The 12,561-nt window shown below is 45.2% G+C and overlaps 1 protein-coding gene across 1 annotated transcript in view; it reads left to right on the top strand.

Annotated features, from left to right (window-relative positions):
• gpr4 (G protein-coupled receptor 4) overlaps positions 1-11,834 on the top strand; it is a 38,671-nt gene extending 26,837 nt beyond the window's left edge. The window contains exon 2 of the mRNA XM_035383777.1: positions 8,077-11,834. Within this exon, the coding sequence (XP_035239668.1) occupies positions 8,646-9,746 (1,101 nt within the window). The 5' untranslated portion in view covers positions 8,077-8,645 and the 3' untranslated portion in view covers positions 9,747-11,834. The remainder of the gene's footprint in view (positions 1-8,076) is intronic.
• The last annotated feature ends 727 nt before the right edge of the window (positions 11,835-12,561 follow it).

Here is a 12,561-nt window from a genome sequence, read left to right on the forward strand (position 1 = left end):
GCGGGTGCAGGTGCGTGTGAACCTGCTGTCCCATCTCAGCTGCGGCTCCTTTTAAGTCTCGCTGGGGAAGGGCAGGCTGCAGCCCCCCACCCCGCCCCATCCCAAACAGCACACATTATTACTAACTATTGTACTGTCATAGGGTGAGAACTATGTGAGATGTGTTTAATTTTCCGAACCCAGGGGTTTTAACTGTTAACACCCTCGTTTGATGTCCGGCACTCTGAATACCAAACACAAGTGCATCAGCTGTTAAAACACCTGACTTACCCAACGTGTAAAATATATTTATTCGATTTAATCTGGTAATTATTATCAAAGATATCAATCGTCGGTTAAATCGGCAAATTCGTTGATAGGCAGAGCAAATTGTTTGATCAACCTTTATCAATAATGTACAACTCACAATTAGAAGAAAATTTAAATCGTTTAATCTAAAGACGTGAATATTTGTTGTAACTAATATAAAACAATTAACATAGGTTACAGACATGGGCAGTCACATAAGAAATGAATGAAAGAAGATAGCAAACCACAGCTTTTGCCCCAGTGTAATCCAAGTAATGCCAAAATTCAAAAAGCAAAAGACTTCAAAAAGCAGGATATTCCGAAAGAACCAGAGATGAAATGTAGAACATCTGACCTAGATGTAGGACTCAGATGCCCACTTCCAACTGTTACAAACTTCTTCTCAGTTTGCCCAAAAACTGACTGACTAACTGAAAGAAATGTTTTTCTGTTGCTGTTATTTAAAAATGGCGCTTGTGGTCTGCTTGTCGATTCTCGCGAATATATCAGCGATGTTCAGTCCTGCAAGCTCCCACCCCAAGCACCCCAGTAGTTCTCGGACTGTAGAAAAGTACTACCTCGCGAGCAGGGAATAAAAAGAGGGATAGGAATTGTGTCTTAGGAACCAAAATCAACCCTGGTTCCTCTGTGGAAAAGGGGCTGTGGAACTTCTGAGTTCCGCAAAAAGGTTTGTGAGCTCCGCAAAAAGTTTGTGAGTTCCGGAAAAAGTTTGTGAGTTCTGGAAAACGTTTGTGAGTTCTGGAAAAGGATCCTGTGGAAAAGGGGCTAGTGTATGCTGGCCAAGCCAAGCCCAGGGTGCATAAAAGTGGGGCTGCATTTGGGTTTGCCATCTTTGTGTCTGTGAATAATTTGATAAATGTCCCAGCAATGTCACACAAACTGAAGACAACACCTGTGTACTCAGCACAGACAGTCTGGTAAAAACATGTTTGTTTAGAATGTTGCAGGATGAAAGACATAGTGGAGATTGTATGGGTTTCTTGTGTTCCATCGTTGTGCTCGTGTTTGAAATGATGGATGACAGTCACAGTGCCAAGCAGGTCATTATTCTTCTGTTACTGTCTTGGCAACTTCTTTTGTTTAAGTTTTGGTGAGCACAACATAAATTGATGTTGGCTTTATGGATTACATAAAACCAAAGGATTAGACCTGCATATTTTACTGGAAATATTCTATTAACTCATTTGAAGAGAGGAGAGTGAGAGATTGAAGTAGAGGAACAAAAGAGTATTTGGCCTTGTGTATTCGGTGAACTTCAAAATGTAATGGGGCTGATGCATGCTATTAAAATAGAAATGGCTTAATGATTGAGCACACCTACGCCTTCCTGACCCAGTTAAACACAGGGGCAAGGAGAGTGTGTCTTTTTCTGTGTTTCATGCCAACTTCCGCTCTTCATTATTCATAACTATAAAACTGCCATTTTATTTACATTCATGAGTAAGCGCACGAATCACAGCTGATAACTGTTTTAACTGTGTCCCCATAATCTAATCTACAAGTGAACTAGCTTTGGCGTGTAAAGCCCGGCTTAAAAAACCACACCTTGAATAGTTTGGTTTTGCTCAACCCTTGGGTGTACCTGAATAAATATGCTGCAGACTCAGTTTATTATGATGAGAGTGACTAAAACAGTGTGGAACCTTAAGTGCCGCTGTCCCAGACCTGGATTAAGCCTAGTCCTGGACTGAAAGAAAGATTCAGCGACGATCTCCACTGAAAAACATTTTCAGTGTGGGGCTAGGTGCAGTACATGTCTGGGAAACCTGCCCTTTATCTTTTGAAGAGAAAATGGAGTTGATTTTACGCGCTTGTACCATTTTTATTACTGTGTCTTAGTCATCTTCTTATATCATGTGTTTTGTTTTTGTTTTATGCATGTACCCAGGGCTCTCTCTGCTGTCGTACATGACTGCCTTGGGTAAATAAAGGATAAATAAATAAATAAATGAAATAGCCTGCTATAGGATCACAGCCATCTGTACCTGGTACCTGGAGGCTGAGTTATGTGTGGTGAAGTCAGCGCTAATGTTAGCGTCAGCTGCACTATATTGCACTTAAAAAACCCTTTCTGAGAATAACCAAGTGATGTACAGTGTTATTTGCCAACAAGGACATTGCTGGACAAATAAATTTCAGTCAGTCACATGCTGTGTATCTCAGTATCTGAGGCATTTGGTTGTGCCATGCTGTGTGTATCTCAGTATCTGAGGCATTTGGTTGTGCCATGCTGTGTGTATCTCAGTATCTGAGGCATTTGGTTGTGCCATGCTGTGTGTATCTCAGTATCTGAGGCATTTGGTTGTGCCATGCTGTGTGTATCTCAGTATCTGAGGCATTTGGTTGTGCCATGCTGTGTGTATCTCAGTATCTGAGGCATTTGGTTGTGCCATGCTGTGTGTATCTCAGTATCTGAGGCATTTGGTTGTGCCATGCTGTGTGTATCTCAGTATCTGAGGCATTTGGTTGTGCCATGCTGTTTGTATCTCAGGATCTGAGGCATTTGGTTGTGCCATGCTGTGTGTATCTCAGTATCTGAGGCATTTGATTGTGCCATGATGTTTGTATCTCAGTATCTGAGGCATTTGGTTGTGCCATGCTGTGTGTATCTCAGTATCTGAGGCATTTGGTTGTGCCATGCTGTGTGTATCTCAGTATCTGAGGCATTTGGTTGTGCCATGCTGTGTGTATCTCAGTATCTGAGGCATTTGGTTGTGCCATGCTGTGTGTATCTCAGTGTCTGAGGCATTTGGTTGTGCCATGCTGTTTGTGGCTGGCCACAGTTGTTGGAAAGCTCCGTCCACATCAGAATATAACGTACTTTGCAAACATGCTCACTGGCTGCTAGGGAAATGAGATGTATTGATGATTATTTGAGAAAATTATTAAAGCTGCAAAACAAACATCACCCCAAGGCAATGTTATGTTTTCGTGTTTGTAAATCGCATCTTTTCTTAATAGCAGTATGTTTATTTTTTCAACATTATCGTTGAATAGATTTGTTTTCGGGATAATGTTTGATCTTGTTTAGCTGTGGTTTGTAATCAATTGGACACGCTTCCTTTGATGTTTTTTTGCTTTGAATTACGCAGACATTTTTAATGCAATAAACCCTTGTGCCTTCCAGGTGTTTTTCGTTGGAATTCGATACCTGCTGGGAGTGGGTAGATCACACTTTTTAATAATTCTGACCTCTGGACTCTGGAGTCACATGTGGAACCATTAAATCAGAGCGGTTTGAACCTTTTCCTACGTTCTACATTTTTCCCATTTTGCGTATTTGAAAAAGACCACAAAACAAAAGAGGGAATTTCGAGGCTTTAAAGCTTGTGCCTTCAGCTAGAATAAGAGCCAGTGTTACTGTCCCGTTTACAGACACCGTTCCACTGTCCTCCTGGAAGTGTTCTTAGGGTGAGGGGGTGTTAGGGCCTCCCAGGTGAAATGCACCTGTGCGGTACCTCACACTAGCACTCCTACAGATGCTCAATACTTGCTGTATATTTCAGGTTTTTCTTGCCAGTTTAATTTAGGGGTTCTTTGTTCCATTCAGAATGTCAGTCATTCAGCCTCTGAATCTCTGGCTTTCCATAAGAATTATGTTATCAAGCACAGCCTTATTTCACTTAATTAAGCGTAATTTACCCTCAACGGAACCAGTTGTTGAATGTATTGGACAGTGTGAGTTCACACACGTGCCGTGGCATTGATCTGTTCATTGGCTTTTCTTACGTCAACATTTCTCTCAGACTGTCTGGTGCTCAGGATGTGCAGCGATGGCTTGTCTTATTTTCCCCAGGTTCGCGCCTCACCTCTTAACCATTTGATGACTGGTTGCGTATTATGATGTTAGAAGATGTGGTAATACGGTTAAGTCAGTAATTACCTGGGGTTCACTGCGCCCTCAGCCTTTGCTGGTCCCAGAGTTCATGGAGCAGTTATTTGCAAGGGTAAAGTGCAGTAAGGAAAAATATATAATTATACTAAATTACTGCATGGTACATTTTGACCCATTATGGGAATTGTCACACCAGGTCTACAACATGCCTTTTCGTTATTGTTTTCTTCTGGGCCAGCAATGTCCTGAGAAATGCCTTTACCACTTGGCCAGAATGTAATACCCTTCTCCTGGAAGGAAAACACACAGAATAGGTGTGTTTTACTGGCATAATGGCTGCTGAGCTGCCCATTCACATAGTCCTGACTGGCTGATAACTCAACAGGACCTTTGCAAGGGGTTTTCCACCCTGATGGCCAAGGGTTATGTTTTTTCGCAAGTCAGTCCAGAATTGTCTCCGTTTCTTATTGGCTGTGGAGGGCAGTAGTGCCAGGTGGTCCATGACTCTCATTATCAGTACAGCAGAGCAGTCTCACTATCTGTACAGAAGGGCAGTCTCACTATCTGTACAACAGAGCAGTCTCACTGCCTGTATAGCAGAGCAGTCTCACTATCTGTACAGCAGGGCAGTCTCACTGCCTGTATGGCAGGACAGTCTCACTATCTGTACAGCAGGGCAGTCTCACTGCCTGTACAGCAGAGCAGTCTCACTGTCTGTACAGCAGAGCAGTTTCACTATCTGTACAGCAGGGCAGTCTCACTATATGTACAACAGGGCAATCTTACTATCTGTACAGCAGGGCAGTCTCACAATCTGTACAGCAGGGCAGTCTCACTGTCTGTACAGCAGAGCAGTTTCACTATCTGTACAGCAGGGCAGTCCCACTGCCTGTACAGCAGAGCAGTCTCACTGTCTGTACAGCAGGGCAGTCTCACTATATGTACAACAGGGCAGTCTCACTACCTGGACGGAGTGTAGCACAGTGGGTAAGGAACTGGGCTTGTAACCGAAAGGTCGCAGGTTCGATTCCCGGGTAAGGACACTGCCGTTGTACCCTTGAGCAAGGTACTTAACCTGCATTGCTTCAGTATATATCCAGCTGTATAAATGGATACAATGTAAAATGCTATGTAAAAAGTTGTGTAAGTCGCTCTGGATAAGAGCGTCTGCTAAATGCCTGTAATGTAATGTAATGTAGAGCAGGGCAGTCTCACTGACTGTACAGCAGGGCAGTCTCACTACTGTGGCAGAGCAGTTCAGCTATTCCCTGCACATATGTGGTAGCTATATCATCATATTACATTCACCTCTGGCTGGAGGAGTTTCCATTTTGTATGGCTGGTAATGAAACCGAAGGCCTTTTTTTCATGTAATGCATGCACTAAAAGTTACCCAAACCTGTACGTGCATATACCCTTCACAAACAACACCAGGAATAATAATGATAATAATAATAATATTTGCATTATCTAACTGGCTTACTCCTGGTCAAGGTGGCTGGCGCCTATCCCAGCATGCACTGGGTGAGAGGCAGGAATACTCCCTGGAAAGGTTGCCACTCTGTTGCAGGGCACACACACCATCCACTCACACACTCATACCTATGGGAAATTTAGACTCTCCAGTGAACCTAACCTGTGTGTCTGGATTGTACCCAGAGGAAACCCACGCGGACACGTGGAGCACATGCAAACTGCACAAAGTAAGGCCCCAGCTGGGATACGGACTCAGGATTTGAACCTTCTTGCTATGAGGCGACAGTGCTATCCACTGCACCAATGTATCATAATAATAATAATAATAATAATAATAGAGAGTTCATATTATTATTATTCCTTGTGTTTTTGAAAATATTTATTGAACCAGAAGAAGCTTGGGAGATAGTTTTGGGAGATAAGCTCCTTCATCAGAGCATCAGTGATCTGACAGCGCAAAACGCGTTATCATCTTGTGGTTCAATAAATATTTTAAAAAGGAGTTTCTGGCTGAACCTTCTTTTTTCTGCATGTTTATTTTTCCGTGGATAAGCACCCCATTCTGCGAGCCGAAGCTAATGTGACGAGCACCAGCACTTTTCATCTGTTACTGTACATCAGAGTGAATGTGATGTTATCAAATGAATGCAAAAGCAAAGGTTTATTTCAGGTGTTCTACAATAACATTAGAATCGAGCTGTTTTCAATTTCAGTTTTTCCATTTCAAAACTGATCTCAGTGTTTTTCTCCTGACTGCTGTAACCTGTCATTTCTGCTTTTTGGTGTGACTATGAGTCTTAGTCATAGTCATGCGTTCCTTGTGCTTCCCCTGTGTTTGTGTATTATGTACAATGATACTGAGTTTACAGGACGTCCGCATGGTGAGCCAAGCTCGATGGTAATAAGTGCAGCATCATCACTGATCTCTGCTCAAAGTTAATTAGGCAGTATCTGGAATATTAACTTCAACTCAAGTTCAGTTCTCTTTGTTCAATGATTGTGATAGGATCGTACAAGTTACTTTCTCTATTATAAGATTGTGTATGATAGTACACTGTCATCTATTCAAGGATTGTGATAGGATAGTATACTAGTCTGTTTGGGGATTGTGATAGGATAGTACACTGTAGTCTGTTCTGCAATTGTGATAGGATAGTACACTGTAGTCTGGGGATGGTGATAGGATAGTACACTGTAGTCTGGGGATTGTGATAGGATAGTACACTGTAGTCTGGATTGTTATAGGATAGTACACTGTAGTCTGGATTGTGATAGGATAGTACACTGTTGTCTGATCTGTGATTGTGATAGGATAGTACACTAGACTGTTCGGGGATTGTGATAGGATAGTACACTGTAGTCTGGGGATTGTGATAGGATAGTACACTGTAGTCTGATCTGCGGTTGTGATAGTATAGTATACTAGTCTGTTCGGGGATTATGATAGGATAGTACACTAGTCTGGGGATTGTGATAGGATAGTACACTAGTCTGTTCGGGGATTGTGATAGGATAGTACACTGTAGTCTGATCTGTGATTGTGATAGGATAGTACACTAGTCTGTTCGGGGATTGTGATAGGATAGTACACTAGTCTGTTCGGGGATTGTGATAGGATAGTACACTGTAGTCTGTTCTGCGATTGTGTTAGGATAGTACACTGTAGTCTGGGGATTGTGATAGGATAGTGCACTGTAGTCTGATCTGCGATTATGATAGTATAGTATACTAGTCTGTTTGGGGATTGTGATAGGATAGTATACTAGTCTGTTCGGATAGTACACTAGTCTGTTTGGGGATTGTCATAGGATAGTACACTAGTCTGTTCGGGGATTGTGATAGGATAGTATACTAGTCTGTTCGGGGATTGTGATAGGATAGTACACTGTAGTCTGTTCTGCGATTGTGATAGGATAGTACACTGTAGTCTGTTCTGCGATTGTGATAGGATAGTACACTGTAGTCTGGGGATTGTGATAGGATAGTACACTGTAGTCTGGGGATTGTGATAGGACAGTACACTTTAGTCTGATCTGCGATTGTGATAGGATAGTACACTGTAGGTTGGGGATTGTGATAGGATAGTACACTGTAGTCTGATCTGCGATTGTGATAGGATAGTACACTAGTCTGTTTGGGGATTGTGATAGGATAATACACTAGTCTGTTCGGGGATTGTGATAGGATGGCACACTGTAGTCTGTTCTGTGATTGTGATAGGATAGTACACTGTAGTCTGGGGACTGTGATAGGATAGTTCACTAGTCTGTTTGGGGATTGTGATAGGATAGTACACTGTAGTCTGGGGACTGTGATAGGATAGTACACTAGTCTGTTTGGGGATTGTGATAGGATAGTACACTGTAGTCTGGATTGTGATAGGCTAGTACACTGTACTGTAAATGTTTCAACAGGAATGCACACCTAACATTCATCTCCCTGCCTTTAATTTTCAGATGGGTTAAAGAGGAAAGACCAGTAGATCAGCACCTGGTTGGCTGACGCGTCACATGTCCTTCTGCGAGAGTTTGGACAGAGAAGGAAATGGCACAGGGATCTTCAGCAGTAGACTCTGCTACCTGGTAGCCTGCTTCCTGTCCCCATCTTCCTGCAGCTCTGACCTCCAATGATCTGTCCTGATCCCTGACGCTGGGTTAATAAGAAGCCTGGGGCTTCCTCTGGGGAAAGGTCAGGAACCAGCCATGAAAAACGGGGAGGACAAATGAGGAGCCTTGGAGCCACACCCACCATGTCACAGCACAAGGGTCCTGGGCTTGACTATTTCTCAAAGGCCTCCCAAACCTCTGAACAAGGAAATGTTTGAGCTCATTGCAGGTCCTCGCCGGCGTCCTTGTGTCTGTACAGTTCAGACGAGTGCCTGTGTGTTCATTGCCAAACCCGCCACATATATCTTAATGTATATGGCTTGAGTTGGAATACAGTGATGTTGAACGCACACTGGCAAAGATGAGCTTTTGGAACTTGCTATAAGGGGCTCTGAAAGATATACGAGTAAAGCTAATAAATGGACAAAACAATGTGCAACATCTCTTTCTGCAAAGTGGACTCCAATATAGACCATCTGTTCCAGCCAACGTTGTACATCATCGTGATTGTCTTGGGTCTACCTACCAACTGCATGGCGCTGTGGGCTGCCTACATGCAGGTCAAGCAGAAGAACGAACTGGGGATCTACCTGATCAACCTCTCGGTCGCCGACCTCCTCTACATTGCCACACTGCCCCTGTGGATCGACTACTTCCTCCACCATGACAACTGGATCCACGGACAGGAGTCCTGCAAGCTCTTCGGCTTCATCTTCTACACCAACATCTACATCAGCATCGCCTTCCTCTGCTGCATCTCTGTGGACCGCTACCTGGCCGTGGCCCACCCGCTCAAGTTCGCCAAGATCCGGCGGGTCAAGACGGCCGTGCTGGTCAGCGCGGTGGTCTGGGTCATCGAGATCGTGGCCAACTCGGCGCCCCTCTTCCACAACGAGCTCTTCAAGGACCGCTTCAACCACACCTTCTGCTTCGAGAAGTACCCCATGCAGGAGTGGGTGGCGGGAATGAACCTGTACCGCATCTTCCTGGGGTTCCTCTTCCCCTGGGTGCTCATGATCTTCTCCTACCGGGGCATCCTGCGGGCCATCCGGGGCAACATCTCCACGGAGAAGGAGGAGAAGGCCAAGATCAAGCGGCTGGCGCTCAGCCTGATCATGATCGTGCTCTTCTGCTTCGCGCCGTACCACGTGCTCCTGCTGTCGCGCAGCGTCTTCTTCCTCGTCCGGCCCTGCGACTGCCGCTTCGAGGAGGACCTGTTCACCGCCTACCACGTCTCGCTGGCCCTCACCAGCCTCAACTGCGTGGCCGACCCCATCCTCTACTGCTTCGTCAACGAGGGCGCGCGCAACGACGTCACCCGGGCGCTGGCGGCCCTGATGAGCGCCGTCAGCCGCGGCCCGCCGCCCGAGCCGCTGGCCGCCAGCTCCGTCACCGTGGAGACGCCGCTCTCCACCAAGAAGCCCAGCTTTTACGAGGCCAAGCCCAGCGCGTATAAGACTGAACTAGTGGCCCTGCGCGAGGAGTGCCTTCAGATGACCATACTCAGCGTTAAGAAATGAGCGGCCTTCAACCCCAAACACGCGTCACCACTGTTCCATTTCCCCCAGCCCTTTTCTCTTCCACTTTGCTTTGATCCTGTGAGAACTCTGCTGCGTATCAGGGTTAATGGTCCCTAACAGTCTTGTGACCATTTAGTGTACCATTAAAATTTTAACCTTTTTCCAGGACAGTAAAACTGTACATGTCTGAATGAGCTTTTGATTCTGAGCAGTAATGAGTTTCACCTAGAAAGCTGTTGAAATGACAGCGACACAAGGCCTTATTTCATAGTTCCTTTGAGTGAATCAGTGGCGTGCTGTTGGAATGAGGAAGGACTTCCTGTTGTGTATTGGTGGCTGTAATGCTCTTCACATTTTAAACCACTGAAAATGATTTGTTTATCAAAAATCAGAAGTGCAGCGATGCTGGTACTTTGGTTGTGTGAAGCGTTTTTTGGGAGAGCGTGAAATGATGATAGCATTGCGTGTTATCGCTGCAGGCTGTGCAGCACCACTCAGAGTGATTTATCCCCAGGCCAGGAGCGCTAGCTGACCTTTAGATGCCTGACCTGGCCGTGGGAGGGAAGGGCACATAACTGAGTCTCAGCTCCTTTCATCTGACACGTTTACAGTTTCTCTTTAGATACCCTACAATGCCTTTTAACAGATCCGAAATCATGAATGTCTTTGGTTTTCCAGGGATTATAAAAGCACAGATCATATCACAGGCAATCACTGTTAAAGCGATGTAATGGACAAATAAATTATTATTCCTGTCAGTCACTGTAGTTCCTGTGGTCTGGAGTGAGTGTCTGAGAGATCCTGGGGAAAATGGCAGCTGGGACGGGTCCCTGGGGGTCAGGACGCTGGCCGCGCAGCGGAGACAAGCGCGTCACGTTCAGCGGGAGCCGGAAAAGCTGCCGTCCCGCGATTCCCCCGGGGACAGAGAGCGCACATCCACCCGCGACCGCGATTCCCCCGGGGACAGAGAGCTCACATCCACCCACAACCTCCCAGCCCTGATTCCCCCGGGGACAGAGAGCGCACATCCACCCGCGACCTTCGTCCCAAGATTCCCCCGGGGACAGAGAGCGCACATCCACCCGCGGCCTCCCAGCCCGATTCCCCCGGGGACAGAGCTCACATCCACCCGCAACCTCCCAGCCCCGATTCCCCCGGGGACAGAGCTCACATCCACCTGCAGCCCCGATTTCCCCGGGGACAGAGAGTGCACATCCACCCGCGGCCTCCCAGCCCGATTCCCCCGGGGACAGAGAGCGCACATCCACCCGCGACCTCCCAGCCCTGATTCCCCCGGGGACAGAGAGCGCACATCCACCCGCGACCGCGATTCCCCCGGGGGACAGAGAGCACACATCCACCTGCGACCTCCCAGCCGAGAGACCGGGCGGCGCGTGGGACGAGCACGCACGCCCGCATGGCATGATCCGCAGCGGAAATGCGGCCTGCTCTCCCCCCCGCCCGCGTGCGTTAGGCTGCGTACCCTGCTCACACGCAGCAGCGGGAATTACACATCCACCTCTAATCAGAAGCAGAAGCTATTTATGCCAACTGTGGAAAACTGAGGAACAAACTGCTTTTTCTACCAAGTTGATTACATGCACATGGTCTCAATTTCCCGTTGATTGTTGTCTCTTTATGTACGTGTATTCGAAAGGCAGATTTAGTGTTCATTTTCATATTCCAAATGTCCACGTATTTTCTGGAACTTATTACCAAAAGAATGAAATCACTTGGTGTTCTCATTCTCTGAAAGCAAATTAGTCCCGCTGAAATTTCATGGGTCACAAACACACAGAAGAAATGGTCCAACTAAAAGAAGGTTCTTTTGTATAATAAAGTATGAAATATTTTTGTAGAGTAATGAATGATGCAGATGTTGACATTTTATTCCATAGGGTTACTGCCCATCTACAGATGGTATTCAAAAACTAAATATTCATGAACAGTATAATTTGCCTTACATAAGTCTAAGTAAATTATGCATAGTTTATCTGTAGTTATTTATGGACATGGGTAAAGAAAGAAAATACTGTTTATAATTATATTCTGCTGTTGTCAAGGCTACAATAAACACAGGCTTTTTTCTTAATATTTTGTGTTGGGGAAACCGCTCTTAAAGTGTTGTACAGACTGCCAGTTAATTCACACTGAAAGTAATCGAACTACAGCAAAGATACCCTAAAGAGAAATGTGGAAATGTGAGACACAACACAAAAAAAAAATTATTATAATATTCCCCAGGCATAACACGTGAGAGAAATGCCTTCTTTATATGAGAACCATTATAAAGCTCAGTGGGAAAAACTAGCTGTGTGTGGAAAGTGGGAGTTGATCATTGGCAACTACAGTGGAGCAGAGTACTTCTCACCAATCAGGATTAGAGGGAAAAGAGAGAGGAGGTAGCATTTGGTCAAAGGGGTTTGAGGAAAAAAAAATATTTTAGGGCCAAAAGGAGTTGATAGCTCTTGTTGTTAACTATACCTCAGAATGACAAAAAATAACTTCTACAACCACTACACAAATTTGAATGTAGTTTAACTACCAGGAAAATGCTGCAAAATGTAATTGAACTGCTCCCCAACACTGCTAATATTGAATGGAAAAATTCACTGACTTCCTGTTTCACTAAGTTATTGTGAATGCTCACACTGACTGCCTGTTTCACTAAGTTATTGTGAATGCTCACACTGACTTCCTGTTTCACTAAGTTATTGTGAATGCTCACACTGACTGCCTGTTTCACTAAGTTATTGTGAATGCTCACACTGACTGCCGGTTTCACTAAGTTATTGTGAATGCTCACACTGACTTC

Source organism: Anguilla anguilla, chromosome 12 (assembly GCF_013347855.1).
Source record: "Anguilla anguilla isolate fAngAng1 chromosome 12, fAngAng1.pri, whole genome shotgun sequence".
Classification (NCBI taxonomy): Eukaryota; Metazoa; Chordata; class Actinopteri; order Anguilliformes; family Anguillidae; genus Anguilla; species Anguilla anguilla.